General features: G+C 44.5%; 1 protein-coding gene across 1 annotated transcript; it reads left to right on the top strand.

Moving 5' to 3' along the window:
- Positions 1-777: 777 nt before the first annotated feature.
- On the top strand, positions 778-25385 carry LOC146634766 (uncharacterized). The gene is made up of 9 exons (XM_085379169.1): positions 778-814; positions 12300-12656; positions 14403-14516; positions 14947-15291; positions 15860-16198; positions 23203-23544; positions 23619-23954; positions 24897-24981; positions 25343-25385. Exons 1-9 carry the CDS (start codon positions 778-780, stop codon positions 25383-25385), a joined length of 1998 nt encoding a protein of 665 aa, XP_085235295.1.
- The last annotated feature ends 1958 nt before the right edge of the window (positions 25386-27343 follow it).

Here is a 27343-nt window from a genome sequence, read left to right as displayed (position 1 = left end):
AGCAGTAATTCGTGGACTTTGTTTGGAAGAGAGCGGAGACGCCAACATAGTTTCATTAGCGCACCAGGGCGACTCCCCCGTCTACGTCTCCTCCAGGAGCCACAGAGAGCTGCTGCGCATCCAACTAAAATCTCCCAAAAACTTTCTGGGTTTGTGAAAAATGGATAAGAACTATTGTGACACGACTGCCTGATGTTTAGCAGTTGATCTCTGGAGAAAGTGATGTGTTCTGAGTAACCAAAAGCGTAGAAAATAAACAAAAACAAGAAAAGTGCAAGAGAGCGCAGTACCGAGGCTGCCATCCGTGGCACCATCTAAAAAGTTTCTTTCGTGGAGATACGGTGGCTTTCAAAAGTATTCGGCCCCCTTGAACTTTTCCACATTTTATCACATTACAGCCACAAACATGAATCAATTTTATTGGAATTCCACGTGAAAGACCAACACAAAGTGGTGCACACGTGAGAAGTGGAACGAAAATCAGACATGATTCCAAACATTTTTTACAAATAAATAACTTAAAATTGGGGTGTGCGTAAAAAAAGAATGATAGAGAGAATAAAAATAGAGCTTTAACAGAGTTCCTGCTGCCACTGCAGCACTTTTCTCTCAAATGGGAGAATGAAGTCTCTGAATACGTCTCTACGAGCTTTTACTTTGAAGGTTGAAACTGAAAGTAAAACTTTCTCATTACAGCTGGAAAGTTAGAGCCGTGTGAGTATTTGGGTGTTGGGTGGAGCAGAGGTGGGACCAGGTTATAGTCTTTGTCACAGGGGGATGGAGAGCCTCATGCCCTTCCTGCTGCTCGTGCACGGTAAGAACTTTGAACCCGTGTGTAGTTGGGCTGCCGTCAGCCACAGGGGGATGTTTTCAGTATTTACCGTTCCCTGCTGCAGTCAGTGAATAACAGAGTGCTGGGTGAGCCACTCTCAATCCGTTACTCTCCAGGGTTATCTGCTTTCAATCCATCCAGTCTTCATCAAAAGACGCAGGTGGCTCCTGGCCTACATGTGAAGTAGTTTTATATTTTACAAATAAAGTTTTTTCTCCAACTGAACACACAATTTGTTTTAACTCTTATATGTAGTTAGTTTAAAACGTGTGATCAGGATGTTTCACAACCTTTTCACAATAAAGCAAGGAGTTGGCTGACCTTGGGTGACCAGTAGAAACTTTTATTAATATTTTTAAAACAGAAGCAGCACAAACATTTGACATCAGTTTGGTCTGATTTGAAGAAGGGAGGGGGGCAACTTCACTCACTTTGTTTCAGCACTAGCACAGGGACAGACAACCCTTCTTTTCCTTCATCTCTGCATTACCTCATAAATACGTCATAATGCTTGAACTCTAATCTTGAATGCTTCCACACCCTCTGCCGTGATCAAACGTTTGCATTTCACTGCTGCTTGTGTGCCAGGAAGAAATTTCCGTGCGTGTTTTTTTTAGCTGGATAAAAAGGAATTTTTTACCCTGTTGCAGGAATGTTCAGGCTCAAAATGTCTCCATATCATTCACGACAAATTATAGGCCAACAAGTCATTTCCAGCAGTTTGGATGCAGGCAATACATTTTTTGCTAAATAACATCAAATGTGTGTGTGAGGATTTGTCTGACAGAGAAGTGCATGTGCTGAAGGAGCTACTTTTACGGAACAGCTACTAAAAAAAAAGGAAATAAGCATGACTCGTGTCATGTGAGAGGACTTTACACTGAGTTTCAGGTCAGATTAATAAGGGGAGGTTTGCATTGACGTGAAACAACAAGCTTGCTGGAAAGGAAAAAGTGGAGTTTTAAAAAGATAGAGGGTAAAAATATGAGCTTCCCGAGAAATGCTCAAAGTACAGAAAACCGAAAATGAAACATCTGAAACTCAGAGAAGCGCTGGAGTTTGAAAATGGGAAGTTTACTCATTTCATTTTATATAAACTCAGTTCCACAAAAGTCCTGACTGTAAAATCTGAATAAAAACAGAGTGCAATGATTTGTAAATGTCATGAAACAACAATTTACAGTTGTTTACAGTAGAAAACAAAACATTTTTCAGCTGTCTCTGAAGTATTACAGTTCCATGTGTCCTCTCCAGTGATGCGAATAACGGCGTTACAAGTAATGGCGTTATTACTTTACTTTTTTCAGTAACGTAAGTTATAGTTACTAACAAGAAAATGCGGTCCGTTACTATTTTTCAACAAACAGACGGTTGAAGCTGTGTTCAGCTTACTGCACCTTATATTAGCTGCAGGAAGTAGCTGACTACGTAAGTAATCTGGGCGCTACAGCTTTAAGCAGCTGCGCGCTCCCGCGGACGGTTTTCACGATCTAGCACAACACCTGGAGCTAAGGGGGCAAAACAATCACATGAGTGCTGCTGTTTGACTGAGGAAGAATAAAGTAATCGTGGTAAGCTAATTACATGACCACTTAAAGGCAAAACAACAAGGTGATATATACCAGTTTTAAATTGTGTTGAAAAACCAGAGTCATCATAAACAATACACGTGTTTTTTTCCTCAATAATTCCATCACGTTTACTGTCTAATGTTAGCGCAGCAAGAACTCTCTGCTTATGAGCAAAAACAAACAAACAAACCAAAAAAATAAGTTTTAGGAGTGACTGAGAGAGAGAGAGAGAGAGAGAGAGAGCAGAAAAAGAGAGAGAGCAGGTTTTGAAAAGTGAGAGATTTGTGACGTTTAGCGTGTCTGGAGTGTGTAGTTAATGTGTTGTCTTGTGTAGTTAGTGTGTAGTGTTGTGGATAGTTTTGTGTTGTGTATCAGAACAATCAGAATCAGAAATCAGAAATCAGAAATCAGAATGGGTTTATTGCCAGATGTTGAGGTTTACAACATTAGGAAATTGCTGCGGTGCTTCAGTGCAGACAATAAGAATTAAAGTGCTACGTAGAAAGATATGTGCATGAGATATACATGAGATATATACATGAGAATAAGAATTATGAGTGCTACGTAGAAAGATATATACATGAGTGCAGGTGGTGATCAGTGCCAAACATGAAATGATGCAGTGACACAGTGTAGGGTCATGTGTTAGTGGCGGGGACAGTCATGTGGTTATTGTTCATGTGTCCAACAGCAGAGGGGAAGAAACTGTTCTTGTGGCGAGAGGTTCTGGTGCGAATGGACCGGAGCCTCCTGCCTGAGGGGAGCAGGTCAAACAGACTGTGTCCAGGGTGAGAAGGGTCAGCTGAGATCCGGGCTGCACGCCGCAGAGTCCTGGAGGTGTACAGGTCCTGCAAAGATGGGAGTCTGCAGCCAATCACCTTCTCAGCAGAGCGCACAACACGCTGCAGTCTCTGTTTGTCCCTGATAGTGGCTCCAGCGTACCACACGGTGATGGAGGAGGTGAGGATGGACTCGATGATTGCAGTGTAGAATTGCATCATCGTCCGTGTTGGCAGGTTGAATTTCTTCAGCTGCCTCAGGAAGTACATCCTCTGCTGGGCTTTCTTGATGACGGAGGTGATGGTGGGCTCCCACTTCAGGTCCTGGGTGATGGTGGTACCCAGGAAGCGGAATGAGTCCACAGAGGTGATGGGGGTGTCAGTCAGGATGATGGGGGGGGAGTGGGGCTGTGTGCTTCCTGAAGTCCACAATAATCTCCACTGTCTTCTGGGCATTCAGCACCAGGTTGTTGTGGCTGCACCAAGACACCAGACGTTCAACCTCCCTCCTGTAGGCAGACTCGTCCCCGTCCGAGATGAGCCCAATGACGGTGGTGTCATCTGCGAACTTGATTAGCTTGACAGACTGGTGGGTGGAGGTGCAGCAGTTGGTGTACAGGGAGAAGAGCAGAGGAGAAAGAACACAGCCCTGAGGGGAGCCGGTGCTGATGGTCCGGGAGTCCGAGACATTCTTTCCCAGCCTCACGTGCTGCTTCCTGTCCGTCAGGAAGTCAGTGATCCACCGGCAGATGGGATCAGGCACATTCATCTGGGAAAGCTTGCCTCGGAGATGGTCTGGAAGGATGGTGTTGAAGGCAGAGCTGAAGTCCACAAACAGGATCCTGGCGTAGGTTCCTGGGGAGTCCAGATGCTGCAGGATGAAGTGAAGGGCCATGTTGATGGCGTCGTCTACAGACCTGTTGGCTCTATATGCAAACTGCAGGGGGTCCAGGAGGGGGGGCGTGAGGGTCTTGAGATGGGAGAGAACTAGGCGCTCAAATGACTTCATGACCACAGATGTCAGAGCCACGGGTTTGTAGTCATTTAGTCCAGTGATCCTAGGTTTCTTGGGGACAGGGATTATGGTAGAGGACTTGAAGCAGGCAGGCACATGTCATGCCTGCAGTGAGGAGTTGAAGATGCCAGAAAACACTGGGGCCAGCTCGTTTGCACAGTGTCTGAGGGTGGCAGGAGACACACCGTCTGGGCCGGGAGCTTTCTGAGCATTCAGACTCCTAAACTGCTTCCTCACATCTGCTTCATGAATATGAAGAGTTGTGGTCGGAGGAGGTGGTGTGAAATCCTCTTTTGTGTGGGGTGAGGGGGCGGGTGTTGCAGGTGAACAGTTTGAAGGTGGTGATGGCTCTATGGAGGGGGGAGAGGTGGGGGAATGAGTGTCCAAAGTGCCTCTATTGTTGGGGTCGTTGGAGGTGTGAAGGCTGCCTGATGGCTCGTCAAAACGGCAGTAGAAGTCGTTAAGGGTGTTGGCTAAGAGCAAGTCATCAGTGGAGTGGGGGGTTTTAGGCTTGTAGTTGGTGATATTCCTAAAACCTTTCCACACAGAGGCCGAGTCATTCTCTGAGATCTGCTGCTGCATCTTCTCAGAGTGCTGATGTTTGGCAATGTCCACTTCTTTAGTGAACCTGTACTTGGCCTCTCTGTAGCAGTCCCTGTCTCCGCTTCTGAACGCCTTACTCTTTTCCAGCCACAGCTTTTTGAGTTTAGGAGTAAACCAGGGTTTGTCATTGTTATAACTCACCCTGGTGCGTGATGGCACAATGCTGTCCTCACAGAAGTAGATATAGGAGGTGACAGTGTCCGTAAACTCGTCCAAGCTGTTAGAAGCAGCCTTCATTGTGTCCCAGTCTGTGGTCTCCAAACACGTGCGAAGCTCCTCCACAGCCTCGTTGCTCCACAGTTTTTTGGTCCTCACGACAGGTTTGGAGAGCTTCAGCCTCTGTCTGTACGTGGGGATCAGGTGGATCATGACGTGGTCAGAAAGTCCGAGTGAAGCGCGGGGCACCGCGCGATAGGCCCCGCTGATCGTGCTGTAGCAGTGGTCCAATGTCCTCTCCTCTCTGGTCGGGCATTTAATATACTGCTTGTATTTCGGAAGCTCATGGCTCAGATTGGCTTTGTTAAAGTCCCCAAGAGCAATGATGAGAGAGTCCGGGTATGTCCGCTCCATGTGGAGAATCTGCTCTGCGAGTGCGCACTGAGCTGCTTGCGCATCCGCGTCTGGCGGGATGTAAACAGCGGCCAGGATGAATGAAGCAAACTCCCGCGGAGAATAAAACGGTTTGCAGTGAATAAAAAGATATTCCAGAGAGGGAGAGCAGTGCTGAGCAATCACTGTTACATCTGTGCACCAGCCACTATTGATGTAGAAGCAGACACCTCCACCTTTGGTTTTACCGGAGAGAGCGGCCTGCCGGTCCGCGCGCAGCAGATGAAAGCCCTCCAGCTTGAGCGCGCAGTCCGGGATGTCCTCACTGAGCCACGACTCCGTAAAACATAAGACACAGGAGGAGGCAAAGTCTCTGTTCATGCTTCTCATCAGGGCCAGTTCGTCTATCTTATTCCAGAGTGAGCGTACATTAGAAAGGAAGATCCCAGGAAGGGCCGTTCTCAGTCCGCGTTTCCTCAAACGCACGAATACGCCGGCTCGCTTACCTCTCTTTCGACGTCTCACTTTCCTGATCAGAGTCAGCAGTAAATCTGCCGCAGATGCGACAAATATTGGAAATAAATCCACAGGCGTTGTAGTCCTGCAGTTAAGGAGCTCTTCTCTGGTGTAAGAATATCCAGAGGAGTGCCCAGACACAGAAGAAATGCACAAAAACAAGACAAAAGTAACGCACTGAAGCACCAGGGCATCCATACGCGGCGCCATCTTGGTTCATGAATGAGGCGACTGCTGTCTCCAGGTAGAAACAGGAGTGATACACCTGCTGCTGTCAGACCTGCAGGTATTAGGCTGTGATGTTCTCGTTTATAGTGGACAGAAATTATGTTTTTGGAGTGGCACAAATAAATTGTGGCATCTTCTTGAAGAACAGCTGATTGTTCTGTAAATAGTTTGAAATGGTTATTTAAAAAAAGGGTAAAAGATAAATGGATGCAAATAACTTTGTTGTTTACAAAACTTGTGCATAGGATTTTAAAACTGACAATTTATATTTGCATTTAAAGTTATGAAATATGATTCATTAAACATGTTTGTGGTTGTTACAGTAAAAAATATAACTTTTTCTACTCTGATTTTGTGTTTTTTGTCTGATTTTAGATCAATTGTGTTAATACAGTATGTCAAAATGAAAAATAACTGTAAATTCAGACACATTAGGTTGTGCTGAAAAGAATGATACCAAACAAGGCAAAGTAAATAGTCTTTAAAGGTAAAGATCAAAAGTAGTTAAAAATGGCCAATTATACCCTGGACCACAGAGGGTTAAATGTTTTTTTCTTTTTTTAAGTAACGCGATAGTTACTTTTCAAGTAATTAACTTTTTAATTTAACTAGTAATTAACTTACTTTTAGAATATTGTAACTCAGTTACTTTTTTGTGTTATTTTATTATGTATGTTGTATTCTTGTACAGCACTTTGGTCAACGCTCCTGTTGTAATTAAATGTGCTATATAAATAATTAAACAATTAAAGAATTTTTAAAAGAAGTAGTAACTAGTAACTATAATTAATTACTTTTTCAAAGTAACTTGCCCAACACTGGTCCTCTCTAACATCAGTCTGTGACCTCGGGACAGCAGCGGTTCTGGTCTGATGGAGGGTTCCAGCTGTTCCAGCAGTCCTGGCTCTGCTTCGTCCTGTCGTTGAGCTCATGATGCTCCAGATGTTGTCGCTGGTGACAGGTCTGAACTGCAGGCAGGAGTAGATGCAATCTGCAGATTAGCATTCTTCTGCTCAAATATTAAGGCCATCAATCCATCCATCCATCCATCTTCATCCGCTTTATCCGAGGCCGGGTCGCGGGGGCAGCAGCCTAAGCAAAGAGGCCCAGACCTCCCTCTCCCCAGCCACCTCCTCCAGCTTATCCGGGGGAACACCAAGGCGTTCCCAGGCCAGCCGAGAGATATAATCTCTCCAGCATGTCCTGGGTCTGCCCCGGGGCCTCCTCCCGGTGGGACATGCCTGGAACACCTCACCCAGGAGGCGCCCAGGGGGCATCCTTGTCTGATGCCCGAACCACCTCAGCTGGCTCCTTTCGATGTGGAGCAGCAGCTGCTCTACTCTGAGCCCCTCCCGGATGGCCGAACTTCTCACCCTATCTCTAAGGGAGAGGCCAGCCACCCTTCGGAGGAAGCTCATTTCTGCCGCTTGTATCCGTGATCTCGTTCTTTCGGTGACTACCGACAGCTCGTGGCCATAGGTGAGGGTAGGGACGTAGATCGACCGGTAAATTGAGAGCTTCGCTTTTACACTCAGCTCCCTCTTCACCACGACGGACCGGTGCAGCGTCTGCATTACTGCAGCTGCAGCCCCAATCCGTCTGTCGATCTCCGGCTTCCTTCTCCCATCACTCGCGAACAAGACCCCGAGATACTTGAACTCCTCCACTTGGGGCAGGAACTCATCCCCGACCCGGAGTGGGCACTCCACCCTTTTCCGGCTGAGAACCATGGCCTCAGATTTGGAGGTGCTGATCCTCATTCCTGCTGCTTCACACTCGGCTGCGAACCGTTCCAGTGCGAGCTGGAGGCCCTCACCCGATGAAGCCAACAGAACCACATCATCCGCAAAAATCAGAGATGAGATTCTGAGGCCACCAAAGCGAAAGCCCTCCGCCACTTGGCTGCGCCTAGAAATCCTGTCCATAAAAATTATGAACAGAACCGGAGACAAAGGGCAGCCCTGGCGGAGCCCATCACCCACCGGGAACGAGTCCGACTTATTGCCGGCAATGCGAACCAAGCTTTTGCAACGGTTGTATAGGGATCAAATGGCCCGTAGCAATGGGCCAGACACCCCATACTCCCGCAACACCTCCCACAGGACGCCCCGAGGGACACGGTCGAATGCCTTCTCCAAGTCCACAAAACACATGTAGACTGGTTGGGCAAACTCCCATGCACCCTCAAGTATCCTCGAGAGGATAAAGAGCTGGTCCAGTGTTCCGCGACCAGGACGAAAACCGCATTGTTCCTCCTGTATCTGAGGTTCGACTAGCGGATGAACTCTCCTTTCCAGCACCCTGGCATAGACTTTCCCAGGGAGGCTGAGGAATGTGATCCCCCTGTAGTTGGAACACACCCTCCGGTCCCCCTTCTTAAAGATGGGGACCACCACCCCGGTCTGCCAGTCCACAGGTACTGCCCCTGATCTCCACGCAACATTGCAGAGGCGTGTCAACCAGGACAGCCCTACAACGTCCAGAGCCTTCAGGAACTCGGGGCGGACCTCATCAACACCAGGGGCTCTGCCACCAAGGAGTTGTTTAACTGCCTCAGTGACCTCGCCCCTGGAAAATGGCGGGTCATTCCCCTCATCCCCAGACTCTGCTTCCTCCTCGGAAGACGTGACAGTGGGATTAAGGAGGTCCTCGAAGTATTCCTTCCACCGCCTGACAATTTTCTCAGTCGACGTCAGCAGCGCTCCGCCAGCACTATACACAGTGCAGGTAGAGCACCGCTTTCCCCCCCTGAGACGCCTGACGGTTTGCCAGAATCTCTTCGAGGCAGTCTGAAAGTCTTTTTCCACAGCCTCTCCAAACTCCTCCCACACCCGAGTTTTTGCTTCAGCCACTGCCTGAGCCGCATTCCGCTTGGCCTGTCGATACCTGTCGGCTGCCTCCGGAGTCCCACCGGCTAACCATGCCCGATAGGACTCCTTCTTCAGCCTGGTGGCTCCCTTCACCTCTGGTGTCCACCATTTGGTTCGGGGATTACCACCACGGCAGGCACCAACCACCTTGCGGCCGCAGCTCAATGCAGCAGCTTCAGCAATGGAGACGCTGAACATGGTCCATTCAGACTCAATGTCCCCAGTCTCCCTCCTCCTTGAATCGCTACCTTATCATGGTGGAGGGGTTTGTGTGTCCCAGGGATCCCAGGGGCTATGTTGTCTGGGGGCTTTTGCCCCCTGGTAGGGTCTCCCATGGCAAATTGGTCCTGGGTGAGGGACCAGACAAAGAGCGATTCAGAAGACCCTTATGAAAAGAATATCGAGGGAACAGTTTACCCTGCCCGGGATAGGGTTACCGGGGCCCCGCCCTGGAGCCAGGCCCGGGGAGGGTGCCCGAGGGCGAGCGTCTGGTGGCCGGGCCTTAGTCCATGGGGCCCGGCCGGGCACAGCCCGAAGAGGAGACATGGGCCCATCCTCCCGCAGGCCCACCACCCGCAGGAGGCGCCATAGGGGTCGGGTGCATTGTGTGCCGGGTGGCGGCCAGGAGCGGAGGCCCTGGCGGACTGACCCCCGGCTGCCAAGACTGGCAATAGGGACAAACATTAAGGCCTTCCATGAAAACACATCTGCATCTTTTTAATTTATTTATTTTATTTACTTTACACCATTTCCCCAGCTTTGGAAAACTCACAGGCATAGATGAAGCTGGGGTACACAAACTGTAAAGCCAGGTGGAAAAGGTTCTGATAAGATGTATTCCTCATTCCCCAGTACGTTAAAGGATCCTCTGATCTTGGAATGTTTCTCTTCGACACAATACTAAGGGGTTGGCAGTCCAGGGGTTGGCAATTATTTCAAAATAATGAAACCAATATCATTAAAAAAACTGATGATAAAGCTGTTCAGTGTCAATATAGGCGGACCTGTGTTCATTCTCAGTGTGTTTGTCTCCTCATTTTCATGTTTGGCTCTGTAATACCTAAACACTGAGGAGGTGCTTGTGTTTGTGTAAAAAGCTCCACAGAACAGATGCGACATTCAACTTGCATAAAATGAAATAAATAATTTACACTGCAAGTCACATTGTTGTTTTTCTTATTCTGATAGATTACACTGAAACAGAGACAGACAAACAGTCTGGTCAAACTATTCCCTTATTTGCAGATAAAAGATAGATGATCCCACACAGCAGTAACATTTCTTTTTCTTTCGGGCTCCATTTTGTTATGGAGAGATGTGTATTGTCATTTGTTGTAGAGAGATATGTATTTTTTTATATATCTTTGCGAGAGTAATTTTGTGTTTTTTCTTTGGTGGCAACTCATTCCGTTGGCAGATGCGGTACCTTTTAAACATAGTTTGGCGCGTTGCCAATGAGCGATACAGCAGCTGTATCGATCACCTGACTTTTTCTTAAAGCGACGCACGCATTGATACAGGTTTCGCTCAATGAGCTTGATACATGCGTCGGCGCGTCAGTGTTGCTGGACCCATCACTAGCGTAACTCAGCTCATAACCTTAGCACCTCGGAGCAGTGTGCTCATGTGATAGAGCGGCTGTGCGAGACCTCTTGGCGGTCTGGTTTAGTATTAGGAGCCTCGCTATAAACTGGCATTTCATTTCCGAGGAAGTGATCCCAGAGAGAAGTAAAGCAAGTTCATCTCTGAATGTTTGTAAAGCATTCCCACGTTAAGATTAACAACAGATATATGGAGCGACTGCCTCTCTCTCTCCTGCTGCTACTTCAATCATGAAACTGATCAATGATCATCTGATCTGCTTTTCTGTCGGACTCCCGTCTCTATTGTTTGTTTTTGCACCAGAAAGAGGAAACCAGCGACTGAACAACAGCAGCACGTTCAAGCTTGAGAAGCTGTTGTTAGAATTTATTTTATTTAATATTACTTTCTACACCAGGATCTTTTTCTACGTAGCTGACAGCTGGTAACTGTGCAGGGGCAGATCTAGCAAAGTTTAGCCAGGGGGGCCCAGGTAGGGCATCAACAGGGAAAAGGGGGCACAAAGACATACTTTTCTTTCTTATTCTCATTTAAAATGTCGAGCTTTTAATAAATAATTATCTGAATCTTACACCCAAAGTTTTAATCTGATGTAAAATGTATAGAAGTCCTTTGCTGTATATAATTAAATCTAATTGGCTGTAGCTCAGGTGGCACAGCAGGTCAGCCACTAATCAGAAGGTCGGTGGTTCGATCCCAGGCTGCCTCCTGGCTGCATGCCGAATATCCATGTTTGCCTACTAGTGATGGTCAGAGAGTGACTGGCAGCCTCGCCTCTGTCTGAGTAAAAAGCGCTATAAAAATGCAGGCCATTTACCATTTAATATATATCCCAGCAAGCTGTAGTACTTTTTCCTTTGGGAAGGTACCATCTGTGCAGTCTGCAGTCCTGTTGAAGAAAGATGTTGAATCTTTTTAAATATTGTAGAAAAATAATTGATTTCTGTGCTTTTTTTATTTTTATTTTTTAAACACACATGCATTAAATTAATGTTGATTGCGTTGATTAAGCATCACGAGGCAGAGGGTGGAGGGTGGTTCCCTATTTTTTTTTTTTTTGTTGGGAGTTGGAACCCTATTAGTTAGGTTGCTTAATATTTCTGCTAAGCACTCTTTAAAATACCAGAATAGGGAGGATGGTGCAGGTTTAAGTTCATTAGATTGATCAGTATCGCTGAACTATGAAATATTTTGGGTGCAGTGTATTTTTTTATTTATTTTTTTATTTTTTTACATACAGGTATAACAGAATAGCTTTAGTGTTTTGTTTTTAAACTTGAGTATGAACTTATACAAAATGAAGCAAGATATAAAAAAAAGTTTTATTGATTATTAAATACACTATAATGGATTCATATCGATATCAGCAGATATCTAAGTTTATGATATCGGTATCGGACATAAAAAAGTGGTATCGTGCCATCTCTAGTTAAAACCAGTCAGAGCGGGCACGCTCCGTTTTGCCTAACTATTTTTAAACCCCTGTAGCACTGCAACCACGTAAGCTAGCACAATAAAAGTTTTTGCATATGAAACCCAAGGAGTTGTACTTAGGCCTATATCTTATGCCATCGGGTTGTCCTAGGTCATGGTTTCCTTCCACTTATAGCTTTGCAAATATTGCACACTGTCGTCATTACTGGTACTAATTTAAAACCTGTTGTTAGAACTCATCCCTACATGTGACCCACACTGTGGACAGACTGAATGATGGGACACTGTTTCTCTCCTCAGTTTCCCATCATGCCTCAGGGGTGGAGGTGTATCAGGTGTATGAGGGGGAGGAGTCTGTCCTGCTGCCCTGTCAGGTACCTGTTAATGCTTCCAGTAGCTCCACAGCAGTGGTCTGGGACCGTGATGAGTTCAAGATCCCAACAGTCCACATGCGTGTGCAGAGCAGAGATGATATTCTGAACGATCAGAACCATCGTTACACCAACCGAACATCGATGAAAGCCGACGCCCTGCAGACTGGAGACCTCAGCCTCACCCTGAGGAACCCTACAGTCTCTGATGGTGGGACCTACACCTGCATCGTCCGCAAATATGGACAAGATCAGAGCAAGACCCATGTGCAACTGAAGGTCAAAGGTCAGTGTGTGAAATCAGTCAGTACTCAGTATGATGCCTTTAAAATATTGTCTGTCTGAGATGTTGTTGCTCTGAGCTCACAAATCATGACTGACTAATAATACACATTCCAAAACACTGACTAAAGGTTCCTGGGCACTTCATTAGGTACACTTGTAAGCTGCTCATTGATCTAAATATCTAATCAGCCAATGTCATGACACCAACTTACTGCACTTAAAACAACCTGCAGAAGTTCAAACTAACCAACATAATGGAGAAGAAACGATGATTTCAGTGACTTTAAATGTGGCAATGATTGCTGGTTTGTGTATTTCACAAACTGGTGATTTGCAGGGATTTTCCCTCCAGTCAGTTTACAGAGGTCTGAAACACAGAAATACAGCACACCACACTTATCCACACCAATCAGGTTAGACCAGAGCACAGACTCACTGGACAACAGAAGGTTGACACATGTTTACTGGTTTCTGCTGCAACATTCAGATGGTAGAGTCACAGTTTGGTGAAAACATCATGAAAGCATGGATCCATACTGACTTGTACCAAAGGCTCAGCTTGCTGGTGGTATAATGGTGTAGTGGAGATTTTCCTGAGACACCTTTGGCCTCTTAAATACCAACAGAGCATTGTTTAAACCCCACAGCCATGAGTACTGTTGCTGACTGTGTCCATCCCAGAATGACCTCAGTGTACCGTCCTCTGATGCTTCCTGCAGGATAACAAATGAGTAACAATGAGTTTGCTGCACTCAGAGGGCTTACAGAGTCTCAGATCTCAGTCCAACAGAGCATCTTTTGTCATGTGAAGGCTGTGTGCAGGCAGGAATAGGACCCAAAGTGCAGACTCACGGCAGGCAAAAGTGTACTTCAAAACTCAACTTTTATTGCTGGATGGCAAAACGTAACTAAAATCCAAATAAACTTAGATAAGCAGGCAGCCGGCGCGCGCACACACACACACACACACACACACAACATAAATGAGGGTCGGTCGGTCGGAAGCAAATCCAGATACATTAACATCAGACAAGGACCTTCAAAATAAAACAGGAAACATAACACAGACTGAACTGAAGACACATGGGACCAGGGCAGACAGACACTGACTGGACACGAGGATATAGCAACTAAGGATTACACAGAGACATAAACCATAAGACATGACTCTGAAACCAAAGACTAGAAATGATAAATAATATAATAAACTCAAAAACCCTGGGTCAACGACCCAGGCATCCTAACATCTTTGGTATGTGCTGGAACAAAAGAGTCACATGATAAATGTGCAGCATGTCTGTGATGATGTCACATCTGAGCCATTAACAAGCAAAGGAACAGGATACCAGCAAGGTGTACCTAATAAAGTGTCCAGTAAGGCTCTGTGACAGTGGCTCTGTAATGGTGTGAAAGAAAAACAGATGTCCGAGTGACTCCAGCAGGGGGAGCAATCTGACTTCAACACACATATACACTCAGTGCCACTTTATTAGGCACACCTGTTCAGCTGTTCTTTAACAAAAATATCTAATCAACCAATCACATGGCAGCAGTTTAGTGGACGCTAATAAAGTATCTGGTTAGTAAAAACCTATCATCTTTTCACTTATAGGTTGCTGACATCTTGCTAGTTTATCAGGAATGGCACATCTCTGAGCCGTAGATTGTACAGTCCGCCAGCCCACACTTTTGTCATCTGCTGTGAATTCATCATGTTTCATGTTCAGGTTTCTTCTGTTCACCACAGAGCGACCTCCGACTTGGCTCTGGGCTCTCTTTGTTGTCCTGGCTATCTTGGCTCTCCTGGCTGTCAGTGGGATCATCATGTGTTATAGATATAAATGGATCAAACGCCCAGCAGGTATGGTAGTTTGGTTTGTTGTTGGTTCTTTAAAGCAGCAATAAAAAAACAAACAAAAAAAACAAACAAACAAAACTCACTTTTGCAGGGATCTAATGAAGAATTCCCAATACTTATGAAAATAATCATGATTATCATTTTGATCGGGGTTGTGCATTATACACATTATATACATTGTACGATAAAGCAGCACTGGACAGGCAGTAATAAAAGAATGATTATTTCCTCATCGGGGCTTTGTGGGCACTCATTTCCCTGCAGAGGAAGCTGGAACCAGATCAGGAGAAGCTAGCTAATGTGAACGTGACTAAATGATACATTGTTAGTAGCTCCACTTCAATCTGAAAAATCACCTGCTCTTTGAGGTCCTGGTAGACTGATGTGTTGGTGTTGTGTGCACATGTCATGATCTGCTCTGTTGTCCTCACAGACAGCCAGGTATTGATGGTGGAGATCTTGGATGGAGAGAAAAAGTCTGTCCTGCTGCCCTTTAAGACCACAGAGGATCTTCCCCAGGACGCAACAGTGGAGTGGAGACTCACTGACCCCAAACACATGCAGGTTCACGTGTATGACAGTGGAAAAAATCAGCCGGACAAACAGGACGAGGTGTACCAAGGCCGCACAGAGATGAAGGAAGAGCCACTGAGAGATAAAGACCTCAGTCTGAAACTAAAGGAGCCCCGCGTTACTGACACCGGAGTCTACACCTGCAACGTCAGCAGCAAGGATGGAAGCCTCCTACTTCAGAAAGTGGTGTCTCTCACTGTCAGAGGTGAGTGGAACAGCTTTGATTGTCTTCTGGATCCATATCTGTACAAGATCAAACTGCTGGTGACACATTTTCGATTTATTGAGTTTAATGTATCGTCTCGTTAACTCAGGAATTAGACTTCCACACTGCTGTTTTGTTCTACGGAGCTTAACATATGGCCATACTATGTCAGGTCTCCATGGCAACCTATTCTACCTATATGACAACAAATTTACCACCGTCAATACAAAAACACAAAAATGACACTGAACCCAAACAAAGGTTTGATCCATGCAGTTCAGCAGAGACTGTGATTCCTGCTGCCTCTCTGCTCTGATAAAACAAAAACGCTCTCAGTTTCATGCTGAAGGGTAGACACTGTATGTGTCTGCAGGTGTCACAGAATAAATCCAGAAAACTAAAGAAAGCAGCTGTTTGTGCAGCCTCACACATCAACACACAAGCTGTTCAGCTCCAAGTCAGAGAAACACTGAAAACAGGAGCTGCTGGTTACAGAGCAGAGGACATGATGGAGGATCCACCTCACTGATGTCTGTCTGTCTCATGTTCTACTGTGTTCTCCTCTCAGAGAGCCAGATGGAGACGGTGGAGGTGACAGAATGGAACAAGTCTGTCCTGCTGCCCTTTAAAACCAAAGATGACCTTTCTCAGGATGCCACAGTGGAGTGGAGACGCTCAGACTCCAAACACAAAAAAGTTCACATGTTTCAGAGCAGCCAGCACCTTTCAGGTGAACAGGACGAGATTTACAGAGGTCGCACAGAGATGAACAAAGAGGCACTGAGAATCGGAGACCTCAGTCTGACCCTGAAAGACCTCCGACTAACTGACAGCGGAGTCTACACCTGTACTGTCTGCACGCATGGAAAAGTCCTAAAACAGAAAGTGGTGGTGCTCAGTGTCAGAGGTCAGTAAGCACATCAGAGAGGCTGTGGTATGTTGTCATTTCCTTTTGTCAACTCTCTAGACTCCATTGACTGTATGAAAAACATGAATCTGTGGTCTTTACAAGAAATCTAGAGGTGTCCTATCTAGAGTTGGCTGAGATGCAATATGAAAAAGATCCATCTTTGGCAGGTCTTTTTCATATTGAATCTCAGCCAGTATTAAAAATATATGGTCTTTAGAGCTGCCTACCAATGGGTTGAGGATTGAAGCCAGAAACATTGATCTTTCACCATCTTACAGTGCTGTGATTGCAGGCATTCCCCAGCTCTCTGTAAATGGCATTTTTTTTTAAAAGAAGGCAACATTTTGAACTGTTTTTCATGTTTTATCATATGTCATTAATTACAAAGAAAAAGCTTAAAATAATTTTAACCTCCTTTTGGGCCTGGTATGAAAAATCAATGGGAATAAAGGATGAAAGGTGGGAAGAGATAAGAGTCTAAGGAGCTTGGAAAGAAAACCATCTGGACTTCTTTAAGTTGCTTGAAGACATTTCACCTCTTATACGAGAAGGTCCAACATTTGCTCTTAGAACTGAAGAAGCTTTTCAGATGAAACATCTTCATGCAATTTAACAAAGTCTAAGGAGATTTTCATTCCAAGCTCCTTAGACCTCAATGACCTACATGACTGAGAACCTTCACAGACAGAGATCATCAGTTTCAGTACTGAGTAAAGAATGGATGGTTTCCTTTGATCAACAGGTTAGAAAAGCAATGGCTGAAATTTCTCTGAGTTTCTCTGTAAGCACAACACTCATTTAAATCCTGCTGTTTACAGGTATTTTTCTATACAGTGGTCCAACGTTTATCGTGGGAGTTATATCCTAAAAATTACCCGCGATAGCTGTAATCTGCGTAGTAGTCAACGTTATTGTTTTAAAAATTATTATAGATGTTTTAATGCTGTAAATACCCCTCACTACACACTTTATACACTTTTCTCAGACAGGCATGAACAGTTTCATGTTTCTCTCTTAAAAACTCTCAAAGTTCAAACCTTCATAGAAAAATAAGTCCATTATTACAGAAGGAAACCAAAGATCAAACCCTGTTTTCAGGTCCAGAACATGGAAATAGAGCAGCTGCCAGAGAATTCAACATTAATGAATCAATGGTGCAGAATTGGAGAAAGCAAGAGTAAAAAGTTGAGTAAAGTTTCACTTATCTGACTGTTTTGTTTCACTTATTGCGCCTTATAATCTGAAAAATACGGTAACTTCTACCTTCCTTTAGCATGTCCAGAAGCCCAACTTCTTGTGCGATATTTAGCATCAGCCTCTGCCTTCTGGGTGCTACTGCAGGTGCCTTTGACAGTGCAAAATGTTTCGTCAACATTATTGTTTTTGTTGGCGAGAAAACTTACAAGCATACAGTACAGCACTTCAGAGTCACACTGCTAGCGATCGAAGATTTCTATAAGTTTGACAAGCTGAACACATTCTGTACTGTACAGGAGACAAAGAACAGGAGATGGACAGGAGATTGTTTGACAATGGTCTAGAGCCAATCAAGACACAGTACACAATGCACTGTTAAAAAAATGCATGCAAAATTGCACTCAAAAAAAATCTGTGAAACAGCAAGGCCGCGAAAGGTGAACCACGTTATAGCAAGGGACCACTGTACATCCATCCATTCATGCTGAGTGCTTTCTTTAACTCCACAAAACACATCTAGACTGGTTAATTTAATGAGAGATGATGAGATAGCCTTTATTTGTCAGTTGCAGGTCTTTTGCCCACAACCGAGATGACAGACCTTGCCGACCATACATACAATACACAAACATCACATTGGGGAGACAGGTCAGGCTAGGTAGCGAGGAAAGAAAACGTCGAAATGTGTAACACAGAAGGATAATACAGGAATGCACAGGTATCAACACACCATAGCACAATAAACACAGACAGTAACATGGGAAAGTGTTCCAGTGTGTACATCTGATCTGGGACCGCTGCAATCTTTTGACTGCGCCTCCAACTGACCCAATGTCCACATCATGGGGGAGGTAAGCGTTGGAGGTGGCGTTGGATCCGGGGTAGAGAGGGTGATGCATCAGTGAGTGCTTATCAGTATCAGTATATGTATGTGTATTCGTGTCCATAGTTCAGCTGTGACAGTGTCCTTCGCCCTGCCAGGCTAAGTAAACAGTCTTCCAGCCAACCCAGGTGGCCTTGCATGGAATGGGAAGGAACAGACTCAACACAGTCGTTATCAGGGAGTTTTTGTTCAGCTCCAGCCTTGAGCTCTGGCCTTGAGCCCACAGCTGGCGCCGAAGGGGTAGCCGGATTATGATGGTAATTTTTCTTTCTTTGCGACAAGTCATGAGAATTTCAAAGCTGTTCTTTAACACTCCGACACTGGTCTCTCAATCTCCCGTTGGAGAACGGCGAGCCTCCCGATGATGGTATCAAACTTGCTGGTGTTTTCATTCTTTTGCCCAAACAGGCGATTCTGAGAACTCACAACTGCAGTGAGCCGTTCTGCGATGCAATCCATCTTTCGCTCAAGGGTGTTATTTTGAGCAGGCCTCTCCTTGATGTATCCCATTATATGTTCAGAGGTGTTATTCTGAGTATTTACGGCAGCTGTAAGCGCCTCCAAGGTCTTAACCATTCTGCTTTTGAGCCCGTTCTGAGAAGTCGCGGCTCGTCCCATCGTTTCAATCCCAGCGGGCAGCCTTGAGGGGGTTTGAACAGCCGGATCCGCTGTCTTAATTCTCCGATAAGCCAGGGCCAAGCCAGCTCCAATCAGCAAGAACCCTGTTATCATGGTTCCGAATAGGTAGATATCTTCAGCGTCCTCGATCGACAGTCCCGCCAGGCACACGACCCTCCATTTCTGCCACCTGTCCATCGTGTATCCGGCAGGGAAAGTCCCTTCAGGGCACTCGGGCTCTCCCAAGCCCAGACTTCTTGTTGAGAAAAGGGTGTCAATAGCATTCAGAGACCAGTTGATCAAATCCATAATTCTCTTTAGGTTTTTAAACCATTAAACCTCAAGTATCCTTGAGAGGATGAAGAGCTGGTCCAGTGTTGGTCAGTGACCTAGAAGGAAACTACATTGTTCTTCCAGTATCTGAGGTTCACCCTATCATAAACTTTGCAGAGGAGGCTATGGAGTGTGATCCCCCTTTAAGAATGGAAACTCCACCCCAGTCAGACTCTGCTTCCTCTACATAAAAAACAGTTTCTGGCGGACAGGATAAGGTCCTCAAAGTATTCCTTCCATTGCCCGACAATATCGTCATTAGAAGTCAGCAGCACTCACCCGGACTATAGACTGTGAGAGTAGCACACTGCTTTCCCCTCCTGAGTCGCTCGACAATTTGCCAGAATCCCTCTAGACAGACTGAAAGTCTTTTTCCAGACTCCTACCACAACCTGATTTTGCTTCAGCTACCGCCCAGGCCATGTTGTGCTTAGCCTGTTTGTACTCATCAGCTGTCTCCTAAGTATCACAGGGAAACAAAGCCTGATAAGACTCCTTCTTCAGCCTGATGCCTCCCTCAGAAAACTGTCAAAGCTCAGCTGGATGTGGGAGTTGAAGATACTATGGACAAATTCAAATTCAAATTTTATTTGTCACATACACAGTCATACACAGTACAATATGCAGTGAAATGCTCTGACAACTGCTCGTGACCTAAAATAAAAGACTACGAATAGGATAGGAAATAAATATAAAAATTAAAACGAAGGGTAAATTTAACTGGGAAAGAATAAAATAAAATATAAAAATTAAAGTTAAAAATAAAATAACTGTACAACAAAATACACAATACACAAAATACACAATATAGAAAATATATAAGAATATATGAAGAAATATAGAACAATGGGAGCAGCTGTACAAGTAATAAATGGTAATGAAAGAAATGTAATGTCCAGGGTTGTGCAATCCACATATTTAAGTGCCTTGTGCAGTGCAAATATGCTTAAAAGTGATTTATTTAAGTGACTTTAAGTGACTAAGCAAGTGATTTGATTAGATGTCCACGCAGTGTAGTTGTGCAGCGGCCACTAGTGTAAACAAATGTCCAGAATGTCCAGTGTGTGTAAGAACTATATGTGTGAGTCAGTACTATGTGGTGGTGTGATTGAGAGACCGTACCGCCTGCGGGAAGAAGCTCCTCCTCAGTCTCTCTGTGTTGGTCTTCAGGGAGCGGAATTACTTTCCTGACCTCAACAGAGAAAACAGTCTGTTGTTGGGATGGCTGAGGTCCTTCACGATCTTCCTGGCCTTGGTCCAGCACCGCCTGCTGTAGATTGAGTGCAGGTCAGGGAGCTCGGAGCGGATGGTGCGCTCAGCTGATCGCACAACCCTCTGTAGAGCTCGTCTGTCCTGCATGGTGCTGTTCCCGAACCAGGTTGAGATGTTTCCCGTCAGGATGCTCTCTATGGTGCACGAGTAAAAGTTCCTGAGCACCTTGGAGGGCAGTTGGAAGTCTCTCAAGCGTCTGAGGTGGTAGAGACGCTGTCGGCCTTTTTCACCACGGTGTTGATGTGACAGGACCATGACAGGTCCTGCGTGATGTGAACTCCGAGGTATTTGAAGCTGTCCACTCTCTCCACTGGGCACTCGTTGATGACGGGGGTCTGGTAGTTCCTCTCCTGCTTAGTGCTGAAGTCCACTATCAGCTCCTTTGTCTTACTGACGTTTAGAAGGAGGTTGTTCCTCTGGCACCAGTTCTCCAGATTCCTAATCTCCTTCAGGTAGGCCGCCTCGTTGTTGTCAGAGATCAGGCCCACCACGACGGTGTCGTCGGTAAACTTAATGATGGTGGTGGAGCTGGTAGTGGCCACACAGTCATATGTGTAAAAAGAGTACAGCAGGGGGCTCAGAACACACCCCTGGGGGGCTCCAGTGCTGAGAGTGGTGGAGGCTGAGACATGTCCGCCCATCCTTACTGCCTGTGGTCTGCCAATTAGGAAGTTGGTGATCCACTGACACATAGATGAGCTGAGTCCCAGATGCTCCAGCTTGGTGGTGAGTGTGGAGGGAATTATGGTATTAAATGCAGAGCTGTAGTCTATGAAGAGCATTTTAACATAATTCCCCTTCTAGAATCCAAGTGAGTGAGTGATGTGTGGAGGAGATGAGAGATGGCATCGTCTGTGGAACGATTTGGACGGTAAGCGAACTGTAGTGGGTCCAGTGTGTCTGGTAGTGAAGAAATGATGAAGTCTCTGACCAGGCGTTCAAAGCACTTCATCACTACTGAGGTGAGGGCTACAGCGCGATAGTCATTGAGAGAAGCAGGGTGGGGTTTCTTCGGGACAGGAACCATGATGGACTCCTTGAAGCATGTGGGGATCACCGACCGAGATAAAGAGATGTTGAATATCTCAGTGAACACAGGTGCTAGCTGGTTAGCGCAGACTCTGAGGATACAACCTATTTACATTGCAGATTCTTACTGAAAGCATCAAAACTATGAATGAACACATATGGAATTATTTAGTAAACAAAAACTGTGAAATAACTCAAAACATGTTTTAAATTTTTGATTTTTTGCAACAGCCACCCATTGCTTTGATTATTGCTTTGCACACTCTCAACATTTTTTCGATGAGCTTCATGAGGTCATAAATGTCTTCCTGAAATGGTTTTCCAACACCCTTGAAGGAGTTCCCAGAGATGTTGAGCACTTGTTGGCCCTTTTGTCTTCACTCTGCGGCCTCCACTCTTGTCCCAAACCATCTCCATTGTGTTTAGGTCAGGTGACTGTGTAGGCCAGGCCATCCTTCTTGGTCAAATAGCCCTTACACAGCCTCGAGGTGTGTCGAAAAATAAATGGTGGTCCAACTAAATGCAAACCGCATAAGATGGCATGTGGTAGGATGTTGTGGTAGCCATGCTGGTTCAGTGTGCCTTTAGTTGTGAATACATCCCCCACAATGTCACCAACGTAAAACAGCAGGAGAATCCAAAAAACCAAAGATCTCAAATTTGGACTCATCAGACCAAAGCACAGATTTCCACTGGTCTAATGTCCATTCCTTGTGTTTCTTGACCCAAACAAATCTCTTCTGTTTGTTGTTTTTCCTTATTGTCTAGTCATTGTTTCTTAGCAGCTATTTGGCCTGATTCACACAGTCTCCTCTGAACAGCTGATGAAGAGATGTGTCTGCTACTGGAAATCTGTGTGGCATTTATCTGAGCTCTAATCTGAGGTGATGCTAAATTGTGATTTCTGAGGCTGGTGACTCAGATGAATTTATCCTCAGCAGCAGACGTGACTCTTGGTCTTCCCTTACTGGGGCGATTCTCATGTGAGCCAGTTTCATCGTAGCACTTGGTGGTTTTTGTGACTGCACTTGGAGACACATTCAAAGTTTTAGCATTTTTCCTGACTGACTGACCTTCATTTCTCTTTACTTAGCTGTAAAGAATTCTAACTGTTGTCAAATAGGGCCGTCAGCTGTGTACCAGCCTGACTTGTGCACACACACCTGATGGTGCCAACCCAATTAAGAAGGCAAGAAATTCAACCCTGACAGGCACACCTGTGACGTTAAAATCATTTCAGGTGACTACATCATGAAACTCATTGAGGGGAGGCCACAGTCAACAAAACAAAGAGTGCCGAAAAAGTTGATTCTGTTTAGCTGGACGTAGCGTTTTGTGGGAGAAATGTTTTGTCACTCATCCAAGTGACTTCTTCAGTGTCAGCTGACTGCAGTTTTCCCCAATCTTATAAACAGTACATTTGCATAATGACTGAAACCAGCCCACTAAAGGATCAATGGGTTTGAGGTCAGACAATTTGCACATTAATGATCAAGGAACTGACCTCACATGTGTTGCTCAGAGGAGATTTTTTGATCAGTGTGGTTCTCTCTTTGATTTTGTAGAGTTATTTTCCTCAGATATACTTTTGTTAGGATCTGACACTGTACAAATGAAATGCAGGACATAGCTTATGTGTGTCTGTACAACTTGTTTCTCTTTTCTTCAGTCTACGAGCTTCAGACAGTGGAGGTGACACCGGGGGTGAAGCGTGTTCTGCTTCCCTTCAAAACCAAAGCTGACCTGCCTGAGGACGTCAGAGTGGAGTGGAGACGTTCAGACCTTGAAGATGTGAAGGTCCTTGTTTATGAGAACAGCCAAAAAAAGCATGAAGAGCAACACCAGGACTATCAAGGCCGCCCTGAGATGAATGAAGAGCTACTGAGAACCGGAGACCTCAGTCTGACCCTTTACTACCCTCGACTTACTGACAGTGGAGTCTACACCTGCACCGTCTACAGAAAAGATGGAGCCATCCTGAAACAGAGAGTAGTGATACTCACTATCAGAGGTCAGTAAACTCATCTGAGGCCAGTAAATTTATAATTTGTGTCTGTATTTACAGCTCATGTTGTATTTTATCAGGCTACAAGGTGGAAATAGTCGAAGTAACAAAGGGGAAGAAGTCTGTGCTGCTGCCCTTTAAAACCACTCTTGATTTACCCGATGATGTCACAATCGAGTGGAGACGTGGTGATTCCAGAGACACAGTCCACACCTATCAGGATGGCCAAAACCTGCTAGAAGAACAGGGACAGGATTATAGAGGTCGCACAGAGATGAATGAAGAGCCACTGAGGACTGGAGACCTCAGTCTGACCCTGAAAGATCTCCAAAAAAACCACAGTGGTTTCTACATGTGCACAGTCTCCCAGGGTGAAGACATCCTGAGACAGAAAGGAGTGACGCTTACTTTCAGAGGTAAATGCATCACAGAGGTCAGTAAATGCAGCTTCCTCCAGCTTCTGCTACTTTAGTGGAGGAACTGCTGTGAAAACAGTAAGTAATCCATTTCTGTTGAGTGTTAGATGGGTCAGAAAGAGATTCACATAATAGACTTATTCTGAAACTATATATAACAATATTCAAACATTATCTATTAGTGTTATTTTTGGTTCTGCTTCGTGTTTAAATGAGGAAAGGTTCTCATAGATTTCTTCGATTTCTCTGGTTGCAGTCTTGATTCCAGTTCAATTCAATTCAATTTTATTTATATAGCGCCAAATCACAACAAAAGTCGCCTCAAGGCGCTTCATAGATACAGAGAAAAACCCAACAATCATATGACCCCCTATGAGCAAGCACTTTGGCGACAGTGGGAAGGAAAAACTCCCTTTTAACAGGAAGAAACCTCCGGCAGAACCAGGCTCAGGGAGGGGCGGCCATCTGCTGCGACCGGTTGGGGTGAGAGAAGGAAGACAGGATAAAGACATGCTGTGGAAGAGAGACAGAGGTTAATAACAGATATGATTCAATGCAGAGAGGTCTATTAATACATAGTGAGTGAGAGAGGTGACTGGAAAGGAAAAACTCAATGCATCATGGGAATCCCCCGGCAGCCTACATCTATTGCAGCATAACAAAGGGAGGATTCAGGGTTCAGATTCCAGTGATTCAAACATTCTTAATGAATCACACCTGAGGTTAAAGACACATTAAGAGCCACGTGATGTGTGTAACCACTCTGCTATTTTAAATTTGTTTTATGTCTCATGCTTTTATGATTGTGTAAACTAATTTTTTTTATCTTGCTTTTTATTATTCTGCTGTGTACAGTGTCCTTGAGTGTTCTGTGCTTTCAAATAAAATGTATTATTATTATTAACTGAGACTTTGAATCACAGTTGTCTGTTTCCTCTGCAGGAAAACATGGTGCAAGCTTTACAGAGCTGTTTCAAGGTTTCCGAAAGAAGAGAAAATCCATAATTGATGGACCTTCTTCCTCTGTGTAAAGTTATCTTCCTCCCTCTTTCTCTTTGTCATGTGTTGCAAAGTTGACGTGAAATGGACAGACTAAAACTGTATCATTTAAAATGTATTCTTAACGCATCAGCGCACATCCTGCAGGTTTAAATCCAATATTTGGTAAAGCCTCAACTTACATCAGAACCTGAATACTGAAAGCATTGCTCATCTATCTTTCAATCCCCTTTTATTGATCAAGTTTGTCTTATTTCTATTATATATCGAAATTGAATCAAGTGAATCATTATTTGATTGTCATGTTAAACTGGAAACTGGAAATAGCAATGTTACAAATGTCGATCATTTGGTTGCCCTGACCGTCTGTTTTGTATTCCCTGGACCAGGATTTATGAATCTATTCCTCTCACGGCTAATGAAACAACTTGATGTTAAATTGAGGAGAGCTGGCAGGTAAGTCATCGTCCACAGCCGTTCCTCTCAGAAATGTTTGATTCAAATTACATGCATATCTGGGTTTGGTTCGTTGTTGTATGTCTGACTGACTGTTCTCTCTCACATTTGGAACAGGATGATCCTCATCTGATCATCTCATCTGTTCATCTTCTGTCTTCCGGAGTACCACAAGATCTACATCAGGGCAACTTAGTTTTCCCTGAATATTCTTCTTTGGTTCCACTTTTGTGTGGAGTTTGCATGTTCTCCCCGTGTTTGCGTGGGTTCTCTCCGGGTACTCCGGCTTCCTCCCACCGTCCAAAGACATGCAGCTTGTGGGGATAGGTTAATTGGATAATCCAAATTGCCACTAGGTGTGAATGTGCGAGTGAATGTGAGTGTGAATGGTTGTCTGTCCCTATGTGTTAGCCCTGCGACAGACTGGCGACCTGTCCAGGGTGTACCCCGCCTTTCGCCCTATGACAGCTGGGATAGGCTCCAGCGCCCCCCGCGACCCTGAAAAGGATAAGCGGAAGCGAATGGATGGATGGATGGTTCCACTTTTAGAAAACATAATTTCCTCCTGCGACATCATGGATATTGTTTTTGTCTCAAGCGGTTCCAATGACCCACTTGAGACCACTTGAGGTACCCTTCATGTCCCTTTGGAGCTAAATAGATGTAAGGCTAGTTTTCCAGCTTGTAAAAACAAATGAACATGTGTCGACCGTCAGTGTGTTGCTCACAGACTGCAACATGTTCCAGTGTAAGGTGAGTTCATTGATCAAGTCTGCACCTGGAGGAAAGGTGTCTCCTGTTTCTTTACACTATGACATGAAAGAGCCATGTTTTTATTAGTTTTATATCTGTGGTACTGTGTGTGATTGTAATCATACAAACCGGTTTGTGAAGCAGTTTAAAGTAACTGTTGACTTTGTTGTATATATCAGAGGAGCTCTGTCAATATTTAATCTTTTCATTTACTTTCATGAATTTATTTTATGAAAAAGCAAGCTTTTGTACTGCAGGTTATCAGACATGACCATTAATGCTGAAGCAAAGGAGAAGTAACATTGACCGATAGTGAAACTGAGACACTGACCAGAGAAGTGGATAAGAGGAAACAAGCTTTATTTACTGATCTCAGTTCAGGATTCTGCTCAGACGAGACACATAAAAACACAAATCAACTGTTAAAAATAAACACCAAAGATCAGGTGACATTTGTTTGCAAAGCACTTTATAAATAGTATTCTGTGTATAATAGTTTAAATGTATGTTTTAAGTTGAAAATATAGTGTATGAATGAAATATGAAATAAGAAAACTTACATGTGGTTTATCTGTGACCCCTGAGTTGGGTTTCTAGACACTGGAAACCAAACCAGTACTGTGCCATAATGACTCGTGAACCAGCCAAACCTCTGCCAAGTGGTGATTTCTACTGTCAGGCGACTTTTCGTCTGCATCACATCTACTGTCTTTTCACAAACTACTTTGTACTTTGTTTGATTTATACATGAGGTTTTGATGTTAATGTTTTTCTAAGAACTAGCTGGTGGGTTGCTAACAGATCCATGTCATAAAACACAATTACCAAATAATCACCAGCAAACTGTCTTATAGACAGGACGTTGACTCAAACAGTTTATCAGTTCATCATTTCATATTAATGACAAATGTTCAGAATATTTTTATTTTTGATATACATGTATGATTTATGTTTCAGCCATAAATGGTTTTATATTCATATAAACATGACCGATGAATGTGTAGCTCAGTAAAGTTCCATTAAATCTGTCCACACTGTTGTGGGTTGTTTTGATTATTTAATTCTGCTTATCAGGATTTTTAAAAATGTGTTTTTATTTGATTGAATTTATCAGTCATATGAAACTATAATTTCATGTCTCTGTAAAGTTTCTCTGTCGTTGCTTTTTTAAAGAAGACATG

This window comes from Diplotaxodon limnothrissa, linkage group LG3, assembly GCF_057381915.1.
Source record: "Diplotaxodon limnothrissa isolate DT_005_m linkage group LG3, D_limnothrissa_male_GT1.1, whole genome shotgun sequence".
NCBI classification, from domain to species: Eukaryota; Metazoa; Chordata; class Actinopteri; order Cichliformes; family Cichlidae; genus Diplotaxodon; species Diplotaxodon limnothrissa.
Note: the sequence above shows the minus strand (reverse complement) of the source record. Positions and strands in the feature narration are given on the sequence as shown.